Source organism: Notothenia rossii (assembly GCF_949606895.1).
Source record: "Notothenia rossii genome assembly, chromosome: 12".
Classification (NCBI taxonomy): Eukaryota; Metazoa; Chordata; class Actinopteri; order Perciformes; family Nototheniidae; genus Notothenia; species Notothenia rossii.
Window position 1 is genome coordinate 13,804,390 of NC_136911.1, and position 26,863 is coordinate 13,831,252.

Below are 26,863 nucleotides of genomic sequence, written 5' to 3' on the forward strand. Positions count from 1 at the left end.
AAACAGGTTCGATACTTTAGTTTTAATCTATTGCTGAAGAAAAGAGGTTTGTTGATAGTGATAGATTATTATACAATCTCTACATGTTTTCTTTCAGATCAGAAATGTTACTCTTGGTAAGCCTATTTAAACTCCTATTATCCATTTTATTTTATTCACGTTTATTTAGTTGTTCTTTTTTTTTTTTCTTAGTTGAAAATGATAATGCGGCCGAATCTCGGATATGATATATCCCCAATTCGGCTGTTGATTTAAACTTCTTGATGTCAAAAACAATACAGATTGGTACAGAAGTATCTTTGTAACGTAGCATTGCGCAACAAGTTTAATATAAATGTTCCCACCATGAATGTTGCATTTTGTGTTTTTTCTTTTTAGATGGACAGTTTTCAACCTAGACACCTTCAATATTGCAGCAATCCCAAAAATATGCACCTGTGCTGCGAAAAGGAATGACTTATCTCTAAAGCATTTACGGTACATTCAGATGGCCTAAAGCCTTGTAGACTTGAGAAGAACGCCCCTAAATTCCATATGACCATGTAAAACTAGATTCTGTACACATACCGTTATTTCCGTCTGCCCCCTTCTCTTTCAGCCAATCAGTGAGCTCCTTGTCCGGCTTGTGGGTCCGCTGGGATGTGGAATATGGAGGGAGGTGAAATATCTGTAAGGAAACAGAGAGTTAGAGAGGAAGAAAAACAAACAGAAGGATAATACAGTATGTCAACCTGTTTACCTGGGGGTCTGTGTCTGACTCGGACCATCTCCAGGTCGTGTGCTCTCTGCTGCAGTGTGGCCTTCAGGACCTGCTGGTACTCCTTCTCCTTCTGCAGCAGCTGATCCAGCAACCTGCAGCAAAGAAAGACATGTATTAAGATCTACAGAAGATCTCACAGGCAGTATGAAAGGCTGAGATACATCAAATAACTGTCAAAAAGATAGAAACTTGTTAATCATACTATATCACTAGAGACGCAAAATTAGAGTACAATTGGTGAGGCCCTGTGCGTAAAAACAAGCTAATGAAAAAATTCCATTAACTGGCCATAATAATAATATCTACACATGTTTAAGAGAAAAGTCTCTATGCAGAATGTTCCACATTGTAAAGGATGTTGACTGTGAATAAGTAGAGCTACGTGCACCATGATCTCGGAGTAAAAAAGCCTGAATAAAAATGGAAAACTACTGCAATCAGGAAATAAGAACTGAACATGTCGCGATAAAAACAGGCTAGAAACCAGGTAGGTATGTTAAAACAAAAAAACATTAAACAGACATCTAAATGTTTTTACAAAAGCAGCAACATCCTTCATGGGATCTCCAAACAAGAAATTAAAGGGCACTTTTGGTTCTCGAACATGAATGGGAATCTTAAGTAATGCATTGCTGATAATAACATCATGTATTTCAAATGAAAAAATATTATTTTTCAGTGTTATTTTTTGCAAAGACAACATCATCATTTCTTAATGTTAAACAATCTTTATGAGCCTTAGCATTGTACTGCATCATTGTTTTATCAACGCTTTTATCCAGCACTAATGACACGTTCCTGCTGTGTCATCATCACTCCAGCCTTGTCACATGATTGATACTAGTTGGGTTGCATCATCATGAAATGCTTTCCAAACAACTGCCGTTTTCCCTTGTGTGTTTGCGTGAGTAGGAAAATCCGTCGGTGTTCAAATATCTGAAGGGAACACACAAGTTACAACATCAAAGGAAATTGGCCCTTCAATAGTTTGTTTTTATCTGTCAGTCAGTCTATAGATTTTTTATCTTCACGGTCATCTCTACAGTATATATATTTTTCTTACTCCCTAATGCTGGTTTTTTAATTTCTATTTTGAGATGTTTCTATTTTAGAATTGTTTACTCCTACTCTAATTTGTTATTTTGGGCTATTCCTTGTTTTGTGTTATGCTGCTACAACACGTTTTTTTTTCTTAAATTGGGATTAATAAAGTACATTGTATCTTTTCTAAAGAAAACTGCACCATACCACTTTATTTACCTTGTTTTTGATTGTGTATAAAACACCTTGTATTATTTCACCCATCTACAAGCTAATGTCAGAGGTGGGAAGTAGTGAAGTACAAATACTTTGTTACTGTACTTAAAGGGGACCTATCATGCAAAATGCACTTTTGTACGTCTTTTATACATGAATATGTGTCCCCGGTGTTCCAGGGAACTCACCAAGTGTCAGAAATACAACCCTCTCTCTTTCCTCCATACCCAAATGTCTAAAAACAGGGCTGCAACGGATTTGATACATGGGGATTCTGATTTGCACCTCTATGATGTCACAGAGGTGCACTCCACCTGTATGGTCAACTCTCCACCTATCAGGGGAATGAGAGGTTGCTGTGGCATGGCAACAGCATAGCAACAGCATGGCAACAGCATAGTAACATGACGCTTGTGCCTCGCCCCCTCTTTTGCAGGGGGGTGGGGGTGTCAGCTCCAGCTCATGCAAAGAAAGAGCTGGATTGAGGCAAAGGCAGAAATGCATGATCTGTTTGGTATTTTGAAAAATAAAACTTATAAATATACCTTATATATGTATGGCCCTACAATATATTATTCAAATATAGCATGATAGGTCCCCTTTAAGTAAAATGTTCTGGTATCAGTACTTTAATCCACTACTTATTTTTCTAACGACTTTTTACTTTTACTTCTTACATTTTTAACACAAATACCTGTACTTTCTACTTCTTACATGTTCAAACAGGCTATGTTAGAGTCATTGCGTGTCACACTCCTAGGTTTATGTCACGGTTTTAGTGTTGTCTGTCTGGTTATGGGTTTTGTAAGTCTGTTCATTCGGTGTTTTGTCTTCCTCCTCGTGTTTTGTCTGGTCCTCCTCCCTGTCGTTAGTTTCCCTGGTGTGTCTGATTGTCTCATTGTGTTCACCTGTTGCCCTTGTGTTTCTCCCTCCCCTGCCCAGCTGTGTCTTTTCCTGTGATTACCCTTCTGTGTATTTAGTCTAGTCTTCCCCAGTGTTCCATGTCGGTTCATTGTTTCCCCTCCATTTTATTCCACGGTCTGTGTTCCTTGTGCTGCTCGTTTGTTTTTGGATATTTTGGATACTGCCTTTTTTGCCCGTTATCCTTGAAATAAAGGTATTTTTTCAGCATTATCTGTATTTGGGTCCTGCTTCCTTCACCCATTCGTAACAGAATGAACCGACCAACAATGGACCCAGCGGATTTTTATGATTTTGAGTTGGATCTGTTCGATCTGGATTTCTCCCTACAGTGTTATCATGCCGAGTGGAGTGGAACCTCTTCTAGAAGGGACAAAGAGGCTATCCTCAAAAGGCACAAATGGAGGTGGCCGAAATGCCTTGGTTGAGGAGTTCGTTGCCTGAGTGGCTACAACTTTTCACAAGTTGTCCTGAGGACTTGTCCGAAACTTCTAACCCTTTCCTGGGATCCGACTACTGTCCTGTTGGAGGTCCACGGAGTCTCCAAAAAGCCTCGAGGAGACGCAGGGCCAGGATTCCAGCCCGTACTCCAACAGCCATGATCCCGGCTTCAGTTCCGGTTTCCACAGCCATGGATCCATGCACCAATACCGGCCCGCAGAGCTATGTTTCCTTGCTCGATTACCTGGCCCACACAGCCATGGTCCAGGCCTCTGTTCCGGTTCCAGCGGCTCCAGTTCCAGCCTCAGACCTCTTCTCAGGAACCCGTCTGGCGTTTGGAGGTCCACGTAGCCTCCAAAAGGTCTCTGGAAGATGCAAGGTCAGGATTCCAGCCCGTACTCCAGCGGCTCCGGCTCCAGTGCCGGTCCCAGCAGCCATGGTTCCGGCCCCAGTTCTGGCCCCAGCAGCCATGGTCCCAGCCTCAGTCCTGGCCCCAGCAGCAATGGTTCCGCCCCCAGCAGCCATGGTCCCGACTTCAGCTTCGGCTCCAGTGCTGGCTCTCTGGCCGACGCCAGCTCCCCGTGTCCTGTCGGCGTACCGGCCGACTCCAGCACCTCGTCTCCTGTTGGCTCTCCAGCCGTCGCCAGCTCCCCGAGTCCTGTCGGCGTACCGACCGTCTCAAGTCACCTCTCGAGTTCCCTCTCAAGTTCCCTCTCGAGTTTCCTCTCAAGTATCCTCTTGAGTTCCCTCTCGAGTCCCTTCTCAAGTCTCCTCTCGAGTTCCCTCTCGAGTTCCCTCTCAAGTCTCCTTACAAGTCAACTCTCAAGTTCTTTCTCGAGTCCCCTCTCAAGTCTCCTCTCGAGTTACCTCTCCAGTCCCCCTCTCGAGTCCCCTTTCAAGACACTTCTCAAGTCCCCTTTCGAGTTCCCTCTCAAGTCACCTCTCCAGTTCCCTCTTGAGTCCCCTCTCAAGTCTCTTCTCCAGTCCCCTCTCAAGTCTCCTCTCGAGTTCTCTCTCAAGTCACCTCTCGAGTTACCTCTTGTGTCCCCTCTCGAGTTACCTCGCGTGTCCCCTCTCGAGTCACCTCTCGAGTCCCCTCTCGAGTCTCCTCTCGAGTTCCCTCTCTCGAGTCTCCTCTCGAGTCCCCACTGAAGTCACCTCTCAAGTGTCCTCTCGAGTTCCCTCTCAAGTCACCTCTCGAGTTCCCTCTCAAGCCCTCTCTCGAGTCTCCTCTTGAGTTCCCTATCGAGTCCCCTCTCGAGTCACCTCTCGAGTTCCCTCTCAAGTCACCGCTCGAGCCGAAGCCTGTCCCACTGACTCCGGTTCCTGTTCGTCCGACACCGGACCCTGCCCGGCCTCCGGAGCTGTCTGGTCTTCGCCCTCGAGCCCGGCCCCCAGAGAGCCGCGGTCTTCGCCCTCGAGCCCGGCCCCCTGAGAGCCCGGCCCCCTGAGAGCCGTGGTCTTCGTCCTCGGGCCCGGCCCCCTGACTCTTCCTGTCGCTGCCTTCGCCCTCATGCTCGGCCCCCTGAGTTCGCCCGTTGTGGTCTTCGCCCCTCCATGGACTCTGCCTTGCCCCCGGGCCGTCCGCCCGAGACCCCCTCCTTGGTCTCTGCCTTGCCCCCGGGCCGCCCGCCCGAGACCCGTCCCCCAGACCCCCTCCACCCACCCTTTCTTGGCCCTAGTTTCTGAAAATGAGCTGATCAGATTTTGGCCACTTTATGATGTCATAAAGTTTTTTTGGCTTGTGTAACCATTATCCAATAACCAACCAAGGTAACACCCACCCACCCTATCACCTGAATCTCCTCCTAGAGCACCATTCTGTTATTTTTAACCAAATATCTCTCAGAGGGGCGTAGGGAGCGGCTCCTTATTTTCATCTAAAGTAACAGACAGAGAATCAGCATTTTTGAAACAGGGCTGAAACCGAAGGGTTTATGGGATAAAATGCATAATCTGTTTGGTATCTCGAGGCAAACACTTCAGAGACATGTTTTGTATCTGCGACCTATAATATATTGATGAAAAACAGGATAATAGGGGACCTCTAATATAAAGTGAGGTCAGTTACTCTATAGAACAGTTGGTAGTTATGGGTACTTTTTATTTAAGTACATTTCGAAGCACATACTTCTTTACTGTTACTTGAGTAAAGACATGTTGTCAGTACTTCTACTTTTACCAGAGTATTTTTAAACACGAGTATCTGTACTTCTACTTGAGTAAAGGATGTGTTTACTTTTGCCATCTCTACAGCCATCTACTGTATATGTTGTGTGTTTTTGCATGTACCGGTTGGTCTCGTGTTTGAGCCGGCCCAGCTGTGCACCCAGCTGATGGGGCGAGCGCTGAGGCTCCTTGGAGTGGGTGGAGTTTATGGTGCTGGCTGCAGATTGTGTGGGGTCAGCTGTCGTCACAGGGTTTTCAGTCTGAGAAGCTAAAACGGGACCAAACTCTGCTTTCTCTTCATCCACTTCATCTTCCTTCTCTGCTCCCTCGCACTCTGACGCAGGACCAAAGTAGGTCTGCAGCTCTGTCAAAGGCATGTGTGGTACTGTAAATTCAGTAATTATAATATTATATAAAGAAAGAAAGTGATGAGATGTAATATTCTGAATATGTCCACTAGGTGGCAGCAGAGGCTCAGGCCAGGCTCGCACCGATCGGCGGATGATGTTATACATGGCAAACATCCAGTTGGGTTTAATGGGATGGTTCCTTAGGACTTTGTTAACCTGAGAAGATCACACACAAACAATCAAGAGTCAAATAATCCATAATCGTATTAAACAACATTTAGAGAAATCTGATATATGCATCGATGTTTAGAAGGAATTCTGTAATAGGTGAGGACGTAGGTCACTTTTCATGACCATTTTGGATTAACTGCATCATCAAGGTTCATAGGAAGTGCTGGTGTCATATTATTACATTGAAAAAAAGGAATTGTTACACTAGTTTTCTGTATTTGATAAACAACATTTATAACAGTGTTTAAACCATTTAAGCCCCATGCCAACAAGATATCAGCTAGCAAACTGAGATTCCACAGATTCTAGGGGTATCATCACTGAGCGACCAAAACTCGCGGCAGGGGAAGCAAACCCAGACAACACACAACGTAGCTTTACGGGACCAAAGCGGAAAATAAGTCTTGCTGTTTCCTGATCAAAAGTTTTGTTCAATGGCATTAAAATACATACAACACTGCTGAAGGTTAATCCAATGTGTCTGTGTCACTTTGAAATGATTACTGATAATCCATCTTCATATTTATGTCAATAACGGAGATTTCATATTAGCTGCTACGAGAGTGTATGACAGCTTCCGGTTTTGGGCATTCTGGCTATGCATCACTCATTCACCAATGGGTAATGTTTAGATGGATTTTAGGAACTTCCCCTCGATTATATTGGCTCTAACGGTTACAGTAAAAAGAGGTGTCAATCATCAAAATCAACCAAGGGGTCCAAAGATATGGAAAATGCACCCAAATATTTTTTTCAAAATTTCTCTAAAAAGGTGAAATGTCACTTGTTTTGCATCAATCCGGATATATGTTATAGTTTGGATCCCTAAGGTTTTAGTCTCCGATCCCATCATTCAAGGGTGGTTCTCACTGATGTTTTTAACTTCAATATTTAAAAAAAAATCTTCCCGGGGGAGCATGCCCCCGGACCCCCCTAGAGGAGGTGAGGACCCCTTCGAGGGTTCGAGGTCCACTCCCCACTTTTAAAAATAGCACTTTACCACTGCACCCTCTAATCTCAGATGCATCCTGAGACATTTTGTTCTGGAACCGGGCCTGGGAGGTGGGGTCGAAGTCCAGGTCCAGCTGGAGCTTGGAGATGGTGGCCGCCATGACACGCCTCTCTGGGGAATGAATGAAGTCTCGAAGGATGTATATGATCCGCTTTATGTGTTCCACAGACAGCTGGAGCTCCTCGCTGACCTACACAAATATATAAATGCATACACATGACACACTTATTAACACAGAAAAAATACAAGTCTTTTATTGTGTATTGGTCAGATTGTTGCAACTTAATCGGTTTACACCTTTTCTGGATTACTTTTTGAAGTTGTGTTTTATGCTGCTTTACACTGCCTTGTCAAACTTGAATCAGAATCAGAAACAGTTTTATTGTAGGTTAACACATACGAGGAATTTGTCTTGGTGTACATGGTGCATACATAAACACAGTTAAAAAATATATAAAGTCAAATAAAACAAAAAAGGTAATAAAAACAGTTGAAACTATTAAATAAATAAATGAAAAAAAGTTATACTGAGATATACTAAATAATTAACTTAATTGAGAAATTAACACAAGAAAAAAGCTCATATAGTTGTATTAAATAGCACCTTTTATATTTATTTGACAGCTGTTTAAGATAATAATATTGGTCAAAAATGTAGAGCTAAATACTCCCAATACTCAAACTTGCTTCATCATTTGCAATAAAATATAATTTGAAACGTTTCCATACCACATCCTTTATCAGGTTATTTAAATATCCAAATAACCTAATCAAGGTTTGTGTACCGGAACATTGATAATAATCTCTGACTGCAAGTTATGAAGTGTGCGAGAGTCTTTTATTCTGCTTTTTTAAAATTTCAAACACCATGTTTACCATGAACAGTGTCATAATCTTAAACATAAACCAAGTCTGAAACTTAACATTTTTATTAAAAGATTATAACAATAAATTAGTAATGAAAAAATCCATCCGTCTGTTTCCTCTGTGTAGCTTCCGCCTGTTTGATGAGCAGAAGGATGTGCTGGTTCTGGTGTTTCTGGAGGATATTCCCACCTCTCAGCTGTCTGCTTACCACCACATAAGGAAGCTGCTGAAGAGGCAGACCTACCTGAGCTGGCCTCAAGCTGAGGAGCACCCCAAGCTGTTCTGGGTGAAACTCTCCAAGGCTCTGAAGAACAGAGAAGATATCAACGAGGACAGATTACTCCTCACTGTGGGGGACAGACCATGATGGAAAGGAAATATAATCCTCTTTATGTGAGATTTGGAGTCGTATTGAAATGTTTTGGTTTGTTCAAAAATGTAACAAAGTATACCTGAAGGAGGTTTCTGGGATTACATTTACCTACCAACTAGATCAGCTGCTCTTACTGGTTTAACTGAAATGGAAATGAATTTCAATAGTTTCCATGCACACAAACTGGAAGACCAAGTTATGACTAGGTATGAGTGAAATGTGTTTTTCCATAAGTAGTTGAGCCCTACATTTCACTTCTAGAATGGAGCAGTGAACAAATAGTCATGATTATGATCATCTTTTAGGATGCCACAGTTTGATTTCACTCTTTGACAGTTTTCCGCAACATTTGGTTAACTGTCTCTTGTAAAAATGTAAATATTGAATTTAAACCTTTATTTTAACTTCTTTGATTTTATCTTAAAAGCAGTTAGCACAAAATGAGCTCTCTACTTTTCCACATTTTTGTTCATCCCATAACGCTTAACAGTTTGTTAAGCATGTTTTACAGTCAAGCTTTATTCAAACCTACAGGACTTTACTTCTCCTAAAGTTTCAAGAGATACAAAAACTGTAGACTTCAAATTATGGGAAATGACATCATAAAGTGGCCAAAAACTTATCCACTCATTTTCAGACAGAATTTTTTAGAATCTCTTTACACAGAGGGGAAACATGTTTGTGTTTAAAATAAGAAAAAGTGGATTTTGCATAATAAGTTAGCTTTCATGGTGCAAAACACTAGGATATTGTTGAATTATATATCAATGAAAAGCAAGAACAATGTGTAGAACAAGTATGATACAATCAAACAGTGTGGAATAGGATGATTTTAAAGCTATTCTTTTAAAACAAAATTAAAATCTTATATTTAAAACGGGTTTTTGTCGTTTATGCCTATTTACTTTATTAATTTTCAGAAAACTGATTTTCAACCCTATTCTGTCGTTGTGATTTATCTACTGTTATATTATGTCTACTGTATTTTGCTCCTCTTGATTCTTTGCACCCTATTTGAAATGCTGACCTTTGGTTTACTCATTTAACACTGTAAACTAGGATAACATTTAGAATGTGCAGCAGATATATGTAACATATATGCTGAATGTTATGAAACTCAGACAAATGCATTATTAAACATCTCTATTTTTATTAATCCTTTGACAATATAAATTACAATTCAAACGTTTACTCTCCATTCCTCTTTACTAAAATGTCTTTACAAAAATATACTTCAATGATGCTCTGCACCTTCAGTGTACAGTTTACTACCTGTTTATAAAACACACAATCTTATATAATAAGATGTAATATAATAATTTAACAAAATGACATGATAATTTACTTCGGTGTACGAAGGCTTTTAAATATTAGTTATATCCTTCATACAGTAACTTCCGTATACAGCTCATGTGTCGTGCCCTCAGGTTCGGTTTGCTATGATCTTACTGTTCTTCTTCCTCCTTTCTTCTTCCTCCTTTCACTGCAGAGAAAAATGAAAACACAATATTATTTGAGTTCAATGTTCGGTAAGAGTACTTATTGAAGTTAGAGACAAATGAGTATACTCACTCCAGACATTTCTTCTCTCTCTGAGTATGGATGCTTGAAGGGTCAGCACACACAAACCTTCCTGGGAGCTGGAATCTGTGAAAAAAAGTGAAGACTTCATCAAACACGAGACGCATGAATGCAGTTCACCAGAAAAACCGGTCCTTTCCAGGTTGTGTATTAACCTGTTAGTGTGTATACTCTACATATTGCAACAGTTACATATGGGGGTGAATCCTGCTGTTAGGTTGTTTCGTGGTCAAAATAATTACCGTAATAAAGAAAGCAAAATCAATGACCAAGGATATGTTTAATGAAAAACAAGGAATACACAAGATATAAGATATATCATTTAAAATGCCACTCTCCAGAGAGTTTGCTTGTTTATATCTTCATCTCCTTTTCTAAAAAATGTCAGACACCCAAACTTGTTTATCTTAGGTCCACTGTCACTATTTCTAAGTAGGGCCACAATGATTTGTCAATTAACTGATTATCAGATGAAATAAAAAATACTTTTTGGTCATAAAGCAAACAAGCCAACCATTAACAACTCAAGAAAGAAATTAAATATATTATGTTATTTGACACATCACCTTGGTATGTAGTATAACGTCATAGGGATAATTCAATTCAGAAACATGTCTGCAGATTAATTAATAATAACATTTATTGTGCAATTGCACCTTTTGTCCATAACATTATGTTGTAATATCCATGTGAGACTGTTGTCACTGACTTGCTCCCTGTTCTGCTGTTACTACTGAAGTGCAGAATTGTAGTCTGAAAAGAGATTTAATCATTTACTCACATAATAGCGTCGATGTCACAGGAGGTGTTGATGGTCTGGACGGTGTATCCGAGCAGCCGTTGGCATGGCAATCGACGACTGCTGTAACTCAGGCAGCAGCTCACTGCAAACACATTGTGAACAAAAATACATTATAAACATTTTTCTACAAGTTAAATAATTTGCTTTTTAACCTTGATTTTACCCTGAAACATACAATGGTAAATCTGCCTGTTTTCAGAGCTTTAGGATTTGCAGGTACTTCCTTATCCTTTTATAAATGGATCTACACTTGCCAGAGATGACACAAACAAAACTGCACATGTATTATCTGTAGCTTGATCTGTAGAACTCACCTGACTGTGTGCTGCCGATAAAGGTTGACAGGATGACCAGGGAGCACAGAGTTGCCAGGAAACATACTTTACTGCTTGGCATGGTTTCCTATAGTTGGAGTGCTTATTCGGGTAGTGCTTTTAGAGCCGGTGTAAAATGCCTGGAGGAATCCAGTGAGACTGTGACTGAGTCTTCACGTCTCACTCCTTTTAACTAGTGTACAGTAGGACGTGTCTGGGATTTTCCCGTGCTCGGCAGGATTGTGCAATGCCATGCCATTGTTAAGAATGTGGAAATGAGCCAGGAAACGGAGCAAGGTTAAATATTGAACAGAAGCCAGCATGAGTAAACTAGATTAAAACTTTTAAAGACTTCTACAATGAGAGTTGTTAGCAGCCCTAGCTCCCAAAGTTGCATAATCGTAGTTTAGTTGGCATTACTCACAGCTAGTTTAATTAGGCTTCCTTGACACTTCTGCGTTTTATTAGGAAAGGTACTGTATAATTGCAATGTAAATAATTATAATGTAAAAGGAGCCTTTGCAAAAGTGATTATCTGGTTGAATTAACCAAAACAAATAAAAGAGTGTTAGAGCAGGGTTCTACAGTATGTGTGACTTTTTCCAAGATAGAAACAAAAAACACAATGGTATCTAAGAGAAAGATAACCTCAAAACAACTGTAGTGACATTACTGTGTGTTCATGGAAACACAATCTAGGGAAAATCCAGGGGGACTGTTAAAATGACCCTTCGACATTTGAATGGTAAGAGAGGTGATACGATTGTATAAAAAGTGAGGACGTACAATCCAACTGCATGTGGTTTGGATAGGCCTTTTTAGAGGTTAAAAAGACATTCAGAGACAGTTTGTTGAGTAGAAAGTCCCACAGGTAGCTCTTCAGATGTTCATTTGTCTGATGTGTGAAGTGGCTTTCCATTTCCTGTTTGGGATTATATGTTTCATGCATTTACAAGCACCAAGCAAACAAGGGGCACAACAATATTTAGTTTTGAGATTAAATGGAATTTCAGGGGGGATTGGAAGTTGAAAACTGATGAATGGATGTCAGTGTAAAGTGTAATGGAGAATAAGGGAGGTTGTCTGTTAAGCTGGTCCAGTACTGAAGTCCAGGCAGGGCTCAGTCTGGGTTTTTTATCTGAGTTGTGTTTCACCCAAAACTCAATATATGCCTAGACCAGGGATGTCCAAATCTTTTTCACCGAGGGCCACATACAGAAAAATATAGGAAGGGCTGGGCCACTCGCTAAAGGTGAGGTATATTGCCTCATAAGTTAAGTTATAAGTCAGCGAAATGTTTTTTAATCAAATGTAGGTAAATTATGCTTGATACTTGAAAATGCCTTAAGAAAAAAACAGCCTAGATCACAGCTCTCCATAGGGTTTCATTTATTTTGTTGGCAGCTCATCCCTCAGTTTGCTTATAAGGGGAAATATGAAGGGTGTATTTCAAGCTTGTATGGTAGATAAGTTATTGAGCCTTTTTCTTTATCAACTAAGATGTGTTAGAAAACGTTTCAAACTTTAATTGACTGAATTTATTTGAAAAGTGGGCTTATCAAAATGGTCCGCGGGCTGCTTTTGGACCCCGACCCGTAGTTTGGACACCCCTGACCTAGAATGTCTTTGAGATATTTTCCTTCAACATGAGGCATGGATTTCTTCAATCAACAACATCACCAATTAACATTAATTGAACATCCAAACAAAAAGTGGCATTTATTTACATTACATTACATTTATTTTAAGTGATGCATTTTTACAATGAGGGAGCCAGTTGGACGTGGGTGCGACATGTTTTTGTAGACAATTTATCCCAAATGTAATGATGACTATTCAAGCCCTTATCAGTCAACCTTCAAACATATCTACACTTCGTTTTTGTGTTTTAACCACACCGCAACCAGCCACATTTGCATTTAGAGAACCATATTTTACAGTTAAACACTTAGGGGCCTCTCTTACACCTCTCTCTTGCTAATTTAAGATCAACTTTTTTGACATACTCATTTGTTATTTACACGGTTAGTACTTATGGTTGGTAAGTAGCCAATGAAATTGAGCTCAGCTTTTGCCCATTGCTCTCTGGGTCTTAAAAAGAGGTGTGACCAGGCCCTATTTGAAGCAGGATGGAAAGAGGTGTTCCTGGTCCACATTAAACTATAGACCCCTGGGGGGTTCCCTATGCTCACGGCTGCATACCCCCTTTAGATATACGATTTCAGGATCGGGGTGTAATCGCCAAAGACTTAACATGTATCATAAGACATGTGTCAATAAATGTTCTTTAAACAAAATGAAGTCTCTCCTGATTGAGATGCAACCCAAATGAATTGAAACCTGTCATTATGCTGTCTTCACATACAGAAACTCTTAAGTGAGTAATTTTAACTGTCAACACAGGTTTCTCACCCTTTTGTGACCAGTTCAAAAGCTGCCCTAAGCACATCTTTAAAACATGCAGTACGTCTTTAAATATTCTAGTGTCGTCATTCAGGTGAACTGTTAGAATCAAAACCACTTGTGTAAACAACTTGATTACTTCATCTGGATTAGACATATGTATACTTTAACAATGTTTGACGCACAAACCGAATGACATACATGAGTGGAGACAAAGAAAATTCAAAAGCATTGTATGAGGGGGTTATTAGTAATTATAAGGCACTGTGAAATGATGATTGACAAATGAAAAGGCCTCTCGTGTTTTACACTGTAGAGCAGGTTTTCAATCAGGTGATTTCCCTTTTGCCGGTCTCATGTTTACCAATAATGCCAGGCGTGGTGATGATACAATATATCCATTATTACAGCTCCGTGGGCTGGCAGTAAGGCGATATGGTCCGTTGTGATTGTGCATCCATGGGTAAAGAGAAACTCATGTAGTACTGAACCTGCTGAACACGTAACATGAACGTGCCGGGCAGCGCGGTCCCGTGGGTTAGATACGCGTTCATAATGCCGAGGGAAATAACTCTCAGAATAACGTTATTAGCACATTTTACAACTTGGGGAACGAATGTTTTTAATAAGGGCTATACAAACGTTCATACTAGGTAGTTTATTTAGTTTTAAAAAAATTATCCAACAAGTCACCGACCACTCTTTCCCAATGTAAGTCAATGGGAAAAAGTGCTTTCCGGGCCCAGCAATCTAAAGGAAGTGTAGTACCACATTGTGGCCACAACGAATATTCTCATCAGACTCCGGGTGCACTTCCTGGGGGCTTGATCATACCACCACCTGCGGACAATGGCAAGTTAATTGAGGAAGAATGAAACAGGGAATAAACGAGATAACGAAAGTAGTGTTATCTAGCAGTATGTAGTGTCTATCTCCGACCAGCAGAGGGCGCGTTCGCTACACTGTGTTCGGGGACAAAGAGAAGTCTCGCGTGAATATGTTCAGAGAACGTAAACACACACTTGAGTGAAGTCACGGGCAGTTTCTCAATCACGAGGATACTGGCTTGGTAGTCGTATACTTCCAAGTCACTTCCTTCAGAAACTAAGCAAGTGTACTTCCAAGCCACGGCATTGGAAAACAAAGAAGAATGGAACAGGCTAACAAGTGTGCCACTCTCTAAACTGTACCGAAAATAAATACCTCACGATGTCTATCTAATTATGAACTTGCTTTACTTTCACGGAACACATTTTTGGTGATAACAAATGCAACAAAGTAACATATTTACCAACACATGTTCTACGCCACTACACACTTACATTTAAATGTGTGCTGTGCTGCGTCGGTTCAGCCATTCTCCGCAAGGGTTTTTGAAATTGGTCCGTGCGCAAAGCATTGTGGGGATTTGAAGGACGCGAAGTCTACCCATGTGCAGCCTCGAAATTACCCCCAAACCAAGGACGTGGCCTCGGTGGAATTCCAAGTATGCTGAAGATTGGAACAGTCCTTCGGTTGCACTCGATGACGTAGTATCCTTGAAATATTGGCTTGGAAGCCAGTTTCCTCGCGATTGAGAAACGGCCACGGTGTCTGTGTGTGTGGCGAACTGTGATAATAAGATATATAGTTTTGCTCTTTGCAGGTAAGAACGGAGAATTGGAATTGTGTAATTTATCGGTGAATATGTTATGTGTGAGTTTATGATCCCGGTTGGACTTTATGTAGTAGTGTTCATGAACGTTACTTGTTCAGCAAACGTAACGTGCTGAAAATGGCTAGCCAGTAGTTAGCACTGGTGGCCTAGTTAGCTTGAGCGAGCGTGAGGCGGGAGAGTAGAACTATGAGCCGGTCTAAAGAGCCCGGACTGCTCGTGTATAGTTAATAGATACATAGATAAATAAGTTAAAACAGATACATAATTGATTTGGTTAATGTGACAATGTTCGGTAGACATGATTGGTTGACTGTGTATCGGAGCAACAAATTGATATTGAATGTACAAGATGAAATTGGTCTGGAATAGCAATGCAATAGACATGATTATTGTTTGGATGTTGATGCAGATGTTCATTATGTTTCTGTATTAGTATAGTGAATACGTTCAGAGAACGTAAACACACACTTGAGTGAAGTCACGGTGTGTGTGTGTGGCGAACTGTGATAATAAGATACATATTTTTGCTCTTTGCAGAACAAAATAAAATACTTTCAAATGAAATGTGTAGTTGAGGGCTACTTCACTCTGTACCACGCTACACACACGTAGGGGGAAGACATGGAGCTGGGCTGATCAGGAGGGGAGGCTGGACGTGGCAGGCATAGCGGCTGGAGTATGTGGATCACAGGAAAAACAAGCAGGATTAGGAAATGATCTCCCTTCAATAGGAGCATCAAAAAGTCACTAGGAAAAAACACTAGTAAGCCTGTACGATAGTTTACCACTGAAGAATAAACGAAGAACTGGCGAAGTCTGAAGATGGGAACCAGGGTTTTAAGCAGGTGCAGGTGAGTAGTGGCAATCAGTGAGATGAGCAGCAGCTGAGGAGGTGAGTTGGCGGGAATCGGAATGTAGGTAGCCACGCCCACCCAGGGAGACAGACACATAGGCCGTTTCTCAATCGCGAGGATACTGGCTTTGTAGTCACATACTTCCAAGTCACTTCCTTCAGAAACGAAGCAAGTATACTTCCAAGCCACGGCTCCGGAAAACAAAGAAGAATGGAACAGGCCAACAAGTGTGCCACTCTCTCTAACGGTTTCAACATAAACTGAACCGAAAATAAATACCTCATGATGTCTATCTAATTATGAACTTGCTTTACTTTCAAGGAACACATTTTTGGTGATAACAAATGCAACAAAGTAACATATTTAGCAACACATGTTCTACCCCACTACATACTTACGTACATTTAAATGTGTGCTGTGCTGCATCGGTTCAGCCATTCTCCGCAAGGGTTTTTGAAATTGGTCCGTGCGCAAAGCATTGTGGGGATTTGAAGGACGCAAAGTCTACCCATGCGCAGCCTCGAAATTACCCCCAAACCAAGGAAGTGGCCTCGGTGGAATTCCAAGTATGCTGGAGATTGGAACAGTCCTTCGGCGGCACTCGATGACGTAGTATCCTTGAAATATTGGCTTGGAAGCTAGTTTCCTTGCAATTGAGAAACGGCCATAGACAAACAGACAAAACAAACACAGACAGGGGAACAAGAAGGAGGAAGTACTGCAGATCCTCACAGAAAACCCTGAAAAAGTTAGTTTATTTCCGTGTTCCAGAAGTTGGTTAAAGTGAGCATGCTAAACTGTGTCACTTAATATTTCAGGGATAATCCATGATTTTCATCTTGAGGTTTCTAGGTGGAGATAGCATTGGCTTAAAATAGTACATTGTTTCAACTTTACAAGCTTTGCTTTCCTTAATGTTGTTGTAATACTGTGGGCTAATGAGCTGCAATAATTGATTCAGGGTCAGAATATATTGGCCCATAGTCATACTCAAAAATACTCTTTAGGATTTGAGTTAAATTGCTATTTTGAGTCCTGCCTTACAAACAACATTTCAAAAAATAAATGATGTGCCATAATATAGTGAGAGATACTGACAATGTTAAAACAAATTCATTGTATATTCAGTCCTGAGATGTGGCAAAGGATGGTCATTGTGATCACAAGATAAATCCCTTTGAATTTGGTGATTGCTTTTTTTAATGGTTCCACCATGATGCTCACATTTGTGGTTTTTATTTAGTGTACACAAATATTGTTTTTAAAGACTAACTAATGTACCCCAAGGCCAAAGGACAACTTATAATACTCCTACTTATCATTCGACTTTACATTTAAAGGTGGGGTAGGTAATTTTGGAGAAACCAGCTTGAGTGCGCTAGAATTTGAAAATACACTGCTGGAAAAAATCTGCCACTTCCTTACAGTGCCCCTCCTCCAACACACACAAATGCGCACATTACCAATGAGGGCACGAGATAAGTTTGTGCACAGATGGAAGGCTGACAGGCAGGTAGGCCATCCAGTTATTTTAGCGGGGCCGGCTAAAATGATCGGTCGTGCTTTTTACAGTACTACGGCTTCCAACGATGACATTTTTTTATGGATTTTTGTCAAAGCACTAAAGATATTCATTGCTATAGGGATGTTAAGAGCATTCCATGGAATATAACAAAAACTGTATCTCGAGCCAGTTTCTCAAACTTACCTATACCTCACCTTTAATGTGCCAGTTTGTTCAGTGTTTTGGTTAATGTAATACTCCCAAACCATTGACATCCCGATAACCCTGAGCTTGACTTGTTTGCGTGGCAAATTATTAAATGTTAGCATTCTAAAACTCTCATTTAAGTTGGTGAACATTGGTAATAAAATACCTGAATAACAACAGCATATTATAATTGTTACTGTAAATATGTTAGCATGACGTGAGCTTGCTAAAAGCAACAATGTGCCTTACAGCCTCACAGAGCTGCTAGCATGGCTGATGATTTAAGGTCTTGTAATTTGACATGACTGATTTAATCCTACTAGTATCATAGTACCAAATGATGCTGTCACAGGTAGGAGTTGTTGTTGGCACCCAGTCAGATGAGTCTAGAAAATCCATTGCGATTATGGATAATAATAGGCGGGTAAAAGGCGAACAGGTGCAGTAAATGTACTTTACACACATTGGCAAAGACAATCTGGAACTAGAAGTTAACATCAAAACAAAGTGGGCAACAATCTGTATTTATTTCAGATGTATTGCAGTTTTAAAGTATTCAATGAAATACACAAGCACATACACATAAGAGCTGGAATAAAAAACAACAACATTTAACTCAGAGAGAAGAACATAATATATGTTTATTAAATAAGGTTTTACAGAAGAGGAAAAGCAGATTGGCTTGTTTTGTTCTATCTTTGCACAGTTTTGAACAATTATCCACTGAATTAATAAAATATTCAACCTAAAACTAGAACATTTGGGGCCCTTTTTCTTGTTTTACATAGTGTTTACATACTGACTAATCATTCTGAAGGCAGGAAAAGAAACAATTGGTTTTATCTTGATATAATTTGCCTACCTGTTTGTATTATTGATGATTATGTGACATTACAGATATGGTTGTTAAAATACTATGCATGTGGGTTTTTTCAGAGAACAATGGCTGTACTTGGAATCATTATTCAAAACAGAAGGCGTGTGAATCTAGTCCTGCAGCATAATTGTTCATCTTTTGTCCAACTGTATGCTGTTATGAAGGAAAGAGGAACAATAAAAGTCAACAGAAATCGGGAGGGGTAAGACTGAAACCAATTAACATGTTGAATTAAGTTTCTGTATCGAGGTTTTCCTTGGATCACATGAATATGTTATGCCAAAGGAGCACTTTAAACGTTTTTTATGGACATTGTGATTCTCAGTGAATAATCGGAACAGAAAACGTTTACTGGGGGGGTGACATTTTCTTACTAAAAAGATACGTTGTAGTGTCACTTAAACATATTTCTGATTGCTATGATGGATTTTCTTCTCAAAATGCTCAAGCAAAGTTCTCAAGCATGAGCATCAATACATATTTAAGTGCGTGAGCAGATATATAGAGTTCTGACTGCACTAAAAGCGCTTTGGTCTGGTCCAGTTTGTGACTATAGAGATGTAAAATCAAACTAAGATGCAGTACATAAAACCTTCAGACTACAACATGATAAGGCACTGGGGAGAGAGAAAGAAAAACAGAATGCAACCAGGACTGGTAGTGTTGATGTGTGCGTGTTTCCGCCAAACAGAATCCTCCAGATTTGTAGTCTACGTATCCCATCATACATCATCTTCCGAGCGTTCGTCACCCCTCTCTCGCTCTCTGTGCCGCTGGATGGCCCGCCAGATGCGGCAGTGACTCCACCCCTGGAGAAAAGAGGTTTGTTGAGGTTGCATCATCATGAAATACATTCCAAACAACTGCCGTTTTCCCTTGTGTGTTTGCGTGAGTGGAAAATCCGTAGGTGTTCAAATATCTGAAGGGAACACACAAGTTACAACATCAAAGAAAATTGGCCCTTCAATAGTTTGTTTTTATCTGTCAGTCAGTTTATAGATTTATAGTTTATAGATTTGTTATCTTCACGGTCATTTATATATTTTTCTTACTCCTTAATGCTGGTTTATTACCATTGGTATTTTGAGATGTTTATATTTTAGAATTGATTATTTGTAGCTACTCTATTCTAATTTTTTATTATGTGCAATTTTCTTGTTTTGTTTTATCCTGCTTTTCCTAAATTGGGATTAATAAAGTACATCTTATTTTATTTTACCTTAAAAAATAAAACTGCACCATACCCATTAATTTATCTTGTTTTTGACTGTACATAAGACAACTTGTATTATTTCACCCATTCAGAGGTCGGAAGTAGTGAAGTACAAATACTTTGTTACTGTACTTAAGTACATTTTTCTGGTATCAGTAGGCCTACTTTACTCCACTACTTATTTTTCTGATGACTTTTTACTTTTACTTCTTCTATTTTTAACAAAAATAGCAGTACTTTCTACTTCTTACATTTTCAAAACAGGTTAGATACTTTAGTTTTAATCTGTGTTTAGTGGCGTGATCATTATTATTTAGAGTCATTGCGTGCCTGAAGAAAAGAGGTTTGTTGATAGTGATAGATTATTATACAATCTCTATATGTTGTCTTTCAGATCAGAAAAGTTACTCTTGGTAAGCCTATTTAAACTCCTATTATCCATTTTATTTTATTCACGTTTATTTAATTGTTATTTTTTTCTTAGTTTGATGAAAATAGCAATGCGGCCGAATCTCGGATACAAGATACCACCAATTTGGCTGTTGATTTAAAACGTCTTGATATCACAAATAATACAGATAGGAAAATAAGTCTCTTTTGTAATGTAGCATTGCGCAACAAATTTCATATCGCATTAACACCATATCCCAACGTGCATTGCGGCTAAAACATCCAAGCACCGAGCTTAAACCAGCTGAAGATCTTAGGTAATCAGTTCAGTGGGTGTGTATCTCAATGATGCTCGAAATGTCCCTTATAGGCCTACGTCTTTTTCCGGTTATTTTTATTTTGAAATTCAGTTCCTGACGGACGCCAAAAACGCCCGAGATTATGGAGTTAAACAAATTAATTAAAACAAGGATAATTGTGTGTTATTGTTGAGTGTTATTTAGAAAAGAATAACAAATTAGAAGGAAAAAAAGATTTAAAAAATACAGATTTCAGTATTCTGAGGCTCTGAGCCCCATTTATTTTCCTTGCGGACGGAAAAAAAAGTCAGACATTATACGATTAATAATAAAAACAATAATCGTGGCTTGATATTGAGTACGAAAAGGTTTTTATGAACCCCACAGCTTCCGGTTCCAAGACCCGACTGGATAAAAAGACGTGGTGCAGGCACGAAACACACTACCAATAGAAATACATTGCTTTTAATCGCTCTGTGTGACACGAAAAAAAGGGGAAAATCGTGTTGGTGAACACGAATCAATAGATTAAATGTTGTGACTATAACACGAAATGCCGTGAGGCCGAGTTGTAATAGCCAATCTGAAATTCTCAAGGGCTAAGGATGTCTACGGTATGGACACATTCATGCTGAAAGAGATTTACTCCTCAATTGTTCTCCTCAAAAGCCACTAACGCAGGGGTGTCAAACTCAATTTCATCGTGGGCCACATCAGCATTATGGTTGCTCTCAAAGGGCTGGTTGTAACTTTAAGACTATATAGAAATACATATACAAACATATCATATATCTAAAATAATGTATTATATTACATTATTGCCTCTGCATTGGATTATTATCGGATAGGGTAATAACTTCATAATTAACTACGTCTGAAAGAAGAAGTCTTAGGCAAATAATTGCAAGTCTCTTCAGTGAGAATGTCACGAAATGATTTAAAAAGAAAAGCCACATTCTGGGAAAAGAGTCAAAATGAGATGCATTGTGGGACATGTAGTTTATGGGCAATGTGCTTCTGTAAAGCGGCATGTAACCATATAATAAATATATTATATTCTTTGCAAGCTCTTGTGGGGCCACATAAAATGAAGTCGCGGGCCAGATTTGGCCCACGGGCCTTGAGTTTGACATCCCTGCACTAACGCACATCATTAATATTGCTATCAATCAAGGGAGTTTTCCCAATCCATGGAAGCCTGCTGTTGTGGTCCTGTTATTCAAAGCTGGTGACCCTCTCGTGACATCCAACTATAGGCCCATCAGTATCTTGCCCATAGTTTCCAAGGTATTTGAAAAACGGATTGCCAAACAAATCATCAATCATCTCAACAACAGCTCTTTCCCACTGCATCCAATGCAATTTGTATTAAGGGCTAATCACAGAGACAGCGACATGCTTCTTCGTAGATGTTACGTGCCGCAGTTGGTGCTTGTGTGTGTGTGTGTGCTTTTGTGTGTGTCTCTCTCCCTCCCTGATTGTCTTCAGGTGCAGCCTCTCCCCCAGGGTCTCCCAATACCCAATCAGGGCCTCCTTAAAGGACCTGAGGAAGGCTGCAGTGGTCTCTCGGGACAGGTGACCTGCTCTGGACGGAGACGAAGATTGGAGTAAACGTTGACGTGAGTGCGAGATTGAGAGCAGCTGGTGGAATGGCGTCTTTGAGTCCTGGAGAGGAGGATATGGAAAGTGCATCTGAAGGAGAAGGAGGGTGGAATGAAATAAGGAAAAAGTCTTCAAGAAAGAAAATAAACATGTCAAGTGACAGTCTTAGTGAATCTGATTCGCAGAATGAATTGAAGAAAGTAAAGAAAAGGATTGAGAATGAAGAGTGGAAAGTGATCGTGGAGTTTGGTGAGCAATCTGCAGCTAAGCTACATCCAGTGGCCTTGACTAAAGCGATTCACAAAGAAATTGGATCGATAAAGCAAGAAAGATTTCTGAGCAAAGGACGGATGTTGGTTGAATTGATAAATGCAAAACAACAGGAAAAGTTACTGAAAATGAAGACCCTGAATGAAGTTCGAATTAAATGCCATGTTCCTTGAGCAAATCGGAAAATACTTGGAGTTATCAGTGGAGTTCCCATAGAAATCGACATAGAAGAACTCAAGAAGGAAATTAAAGGGGGGAAAGTGACTGTAGTAAAGCGTCTTCCTACTAGGTATCAGGGTAAGATAGTGGATAGTTTGTCTGTTCTTCTTCAGTTTGAAGAAACAATACAACAGAAGATAATGATCGGTTGCATGAGCTTTCCAGTTAGAGAATTCATCCCTAAACCTCTGCGGTGCTTTAAGTGCCAAAGGTTTGGGCATGTGGCAGACAAGTGCAAAGCAACTAAGCCCAGGTGTCCAACATGTGCGGGGGAACATGAATATGGTAGTTGTACTGCAGGTGCTAAGGTGAAATGTTGTAACTGTGGTGGGGAACATAGTGCTGCATATCAGGGCTGCGAAGTGCAGAAAAAGGCCAAGGAGGTGCAGAGATACAAAGTACAAAATAAAGTCTCATATGCTGAAGCAACAGAAAAGGTTTCACTAAACATAGCTAGGAAAGCCCAAGTAGCAGCAAGTATGTTCTCTTCAAAAGATTTTCCCAAACTCCCACAGGCAAAGGAAAGCTCCACAAAGTGTTCACATAAGTGTGTGATAGGAGAGCATGCATTGATTGTTAATAAGTACACATTTGTGGCCTTTATTGGAAAAGTGGTGAATGTTGCTTTACAACAAACAAAAAAGAGGGCAAGAAGACTGAAAACAATAGTGGAAGCAGCAGGTGCATTTTTGGGGATAAAGAATTCAAGACCTATATATAAAGCAGTTAAAAGAAAAACCAGACGTTATTTGTATTCAAGAAACATGGCTGAAGACTCATTTGGACTTCATAATTGGGGGATATACTGCTATAAGACAAGATAGAAATGATGGCCAGGGAGGGGGATGTGCAATCTTTATCAGAGAAGTCATGTCTTATAGTAGGCTAACATTTAAGAACAGTCATGATTTAGAAATAGTGGGTGTAGAAGTTTGGATTAATAAAAGGAAAATTAGTGTCCTGCATTTTTATAATCCATGTAATAAACTCAAAATAGAGGAATTAGACAGTCCTTGCCAAAGAAATGTAATAATATGGTGTGGTGATTGTAATGCACATAACACAATGTGGGGAGGGAGATCAACAGATTACAACGGACAGGTGGTGGAGGACCTCTCTGAAGAACCAGCAACTTACCGTGGTAGAGAGGTTTGTGTGCCCTGATGAACCTGGGGGCTGTGCTGTCTGGAACCTTGTGTTCCTGGTAGGGTCTCCCATGGCAAATTGGTCTCAGGCAAGGGGCCAGACTAAGATTGGTTCACAAGACCTCATGAAAGACGACACACGAAGTAAGGATACCCGGCCCGGAGGAAGCCCGGGGTCCCCTTCTGGAGCCAGGCCCAGAAGGAGGACTCGTTGGCGAGCGTCTGGTGGCCGGGCTTGCCACTTAGCCCGGCCGGGCACAGCCCGAAAAGGCAACGTTGGCAACACCTCCGCTTCTCCGTCCCGCGGGCCCACCACCTACGGGAAACAACGATGGGGTCGGGCGCGCTGCCAGAAGGGTGGCAGTGAAGGCAGAGGGTCTCGACGTACCAGACCCGGGCGACAGAAGCTGGCTTTAGGGAAGGAGTTGGAGCTTGTGCGGGAGGTGGAGCGTTACCAGTTGGATCTGGTTGGGCTCACCTCTACGCACAGCGTCGGCTCTGGAACCTTACTTCTGGATAGGGGTTGGACTCTATTCTTCTCCGGAGTTGCTCATGGTGTGAGGCGCCGGGCGGGTGTGGGGATACTCACAAGTCCCCGGTTGGGTGCTTCGTTGTTGGAGTTTTCAGGGATTTGTTATCCCGGGGGACTCCCGAGGCAGTTGCAAGGTACCGACAGGCCCGAAGGGCAGCAGCCTCAGCCGTGGCCGAGGCAAAGCAGCGGGTCTGGGAGAAGTTCGGAGAAGACATGGAAAAGGACTTTCGGGCGGCACCAAAGTTGTTCTGGAAAACTGTCCGACACCTCAGGAGGGGGAAGCAGGGAACCATCCAAGCTGTGTACAGTAAGGATGGGACGTTGTTGACTTCAACTGATGGAGTGTTAGGACGTTGGAAGGAACACTTTGAGGAACTCCTGAACCCGACGACTCCGCCCTCTATGTTAGAGGCAGAGCTGGAGTATGACGGGGGATCAACACCAATCTCCCGGGGGGAGGTCACTGAGGTCGTCAAACAACTTCACAGTGGCAAAGCCCCGGGGGTGGATGAGATCCGCCCAGAAATGCTGAAGGCTCTGGGTGTTGAGGGACTGTCATGGTTGTAACGTCTCATCAACGTTGCGTGGAAGTCGGAAACAGTACCGAAGGAGTGGCAGACTGGGGTGGTGGTTCCCCTTTTCAAAAAGGGGGATCAGAGGGTGTGTGCCAATTACAGAGGCATCACACTACTCAGCCTCCCCGGGAAAGTTTACTCTAAGGTACTCGAAAGGAGGGTCAGGCCGATTGTGGAACCTCAGATTGAGGAGGAACAATGCGGATTCCGTCCTGTCGCAAGGATCCTGGAGGGGGGCTGGGAGTACGCTTATCCAGTCTACATGTGTTTTGTAGACTTGGAGAAGGCGTATGACCGGGTTCCCAGGGAGTCACTGTGGGAGGTGCTGCGGGAGTATGGGGTGAGGGGGTCTCTACTCAGGGCCATCCAATCTCTGTACTCCCAAAGCGAGAGCTGTGTCCGGGTCCTCGGCAGTAAGTCGGACCCATTTCAGGTGAGGGTTGGCCTTTGTCACCAATCCTGTTTGTAATATACATGGATCGGATTTCGAGGCGTAGTCGTGGGGGAGGGGGTCTGCAGTTCGGTGGACTAAGGATTGCACCACTGCTTTTTGCAGATGATGTGGTTCTGATGGCTTCATCGGTCTGCGACCTTCAGCACTCACTGGATCGGTTCGCAACCGAGTGTGAAGCGGCTGGGATGAGGATCAGCACCTCCAAATCTGAGGCCATGGTTCTCAGTAGGAAACCGATGGACTGTCCACTCCAAGTAGGGAATGAGTCCTTACCCCAAGTGAAGGAGTTCAAGTATCTCGGGGTCTTGTTTCTTGAGTGAGGGAACAATGGAGCGTGAGATGGGTCGGAGAAACGGAGCAGTGGGAGCGGTACTGCAGTCGCTTTACCGCACCGTTGTGACGAAAAGGGAGCTGAGCCAGAAGGCAAAGCTCTCTGTCTACTGCGCCATTTTCGTTCCTACCCTCACCTATGGTCATGAAGGATGGGTCATGACCGAAAGAACGAGATCGCGGGTACAAGCGGCCGAGATAGGTTTTCTCCGCAGGGTGGCTGGTGTCTCCCTTAGGGATAAGGTGAGAAGTTCGGTCATCCGGGAGGGACTCGGAGTTGAACCGCTCCTCCTTCGCGTCGAAAGGAGCCAGTTGAGGTGGTTTGGGCACCTAGTTAGGATGCCACCTGGGCGTCTCCCTAGGGAGGTGTTCCAGGCACGTCCACCTGGGAAGAGACCAAGGGGTAGACCTAGAACCAGGTGGAGGGATTACATCTCTTCGCTGGCCTGGGAGCGCCTTGGGATCCCCCAGTCAGAGCTGGTTGATGTGGCCAGGGAAAAGAAAGTTTGGGGCTCTCTGCTGGAACTGCTACCTCCGCGACCCGACCACGGATAAGTGGGAGAAGATGGATGGATGGAAGGTGGTGGAGGACTTAATGGAGGCAAAGGAATCAGTTTGTTTAAATAATGGACAAGGTACAAGACTCAATTTTAGAGATGGAACAGAATCTGCGATAGACCTAACTCTTGTAACAAGTGAATTAGCTTCTGGTAGCAGTTGGGAAGTATTGGCAAATAACAGTATTGGGAGTGATCATCTTCCGATTATAATAAAGTTTGATATAAGTCATGTGGTTGAGCTAGACGGTATCATGAGATGGACTTTTTCTAAAGCAAATTGGGAGATGTTTGTTAATTTGTGTGATAATGAATTTGATCAGATTGATATGGCAGGAAGTATTGATGAAATTAATGAGCAATTTACTTCAAAAATAATTCAAAGCGCGAATCAAACTATTGAGAATAAAACTGGTAAACTTAGTAAATGTGTTAAGATGGTACCGTGGTGGAACAAAGAATGCAATGATGCAATCCGAAACAAAATCAGACTGTTTGGAAAGCTAAGAAAGACACATTCATTACTCAATTTATTAGAATATAAAAAGGCACAGGCTCAGGTAAGGAACATTGTTAAAGGAGCAAAAAGGTAGTGTTGGAGAGGATTCTGTTCAAGTATTGGGAGAACTACACCATTAGATAACGTATGGGGAATGATTAAGAAGATGAGGGGAATAAGAGAGCAGAGTAACCTGCC

General features: G+C 41.5%; 2 protein-coding genes across 8 annotated transcripts in view; both read right to left on the reverse strand.

The window, feature by feature from the left end:
* Positions 1 to 408: 408 nt before the first annotated feature.
* The window catches only part of map3k15 (mitogen-activated protein kinase kinase kinase 15), a 158,340-nt gene continuing 131,885 nt past the window's right edge, over positions 409 to 26,863 (reverse strand). For 2 of the 7 annotated variants that reach the window (XM_079661535.1, XM_079661529.1), the window contains one exon: positions 409 to 600. In XM_079661535.1, coding sequence (XP_079517661.1) covers positions 524 to 600 — 77 coding nt within the window. In that variant the 3' untranslated portion in view covers positions 409 to 523. The remainder of the gene's footprint in view (positions 601 to 26,863) is intronic. The other 5 variants (XM_079661536.1, XM_079661534.1, XM_079661533.1 and 2 more) reach the window with 4 other exon arrangements.
* Positions 9,512 to 11,274, reverse strand: LOC307026608 (C-C motif chemokine 20-like). The gene is made up of 4 exons (XM_079662138.1): positions 11,079 to 11,274; positions 10,744 to 10,846; positions 9,954 to 10,028; positions 9,512 to 9,864 (listed from the first exon to the last, which is right to left on the reverse strand). Exons 1-4 carry the CDS (start codon positions 11,158 to 11,160, stop codon positions 9,819 to 9,821), a joined length of 306 nt encoding a protein of 101 aa, XP_079518264.1. The 5' UTR covers positions 11,161 to 11,274; the 3' UTR covers positions 9,512 to 9,818.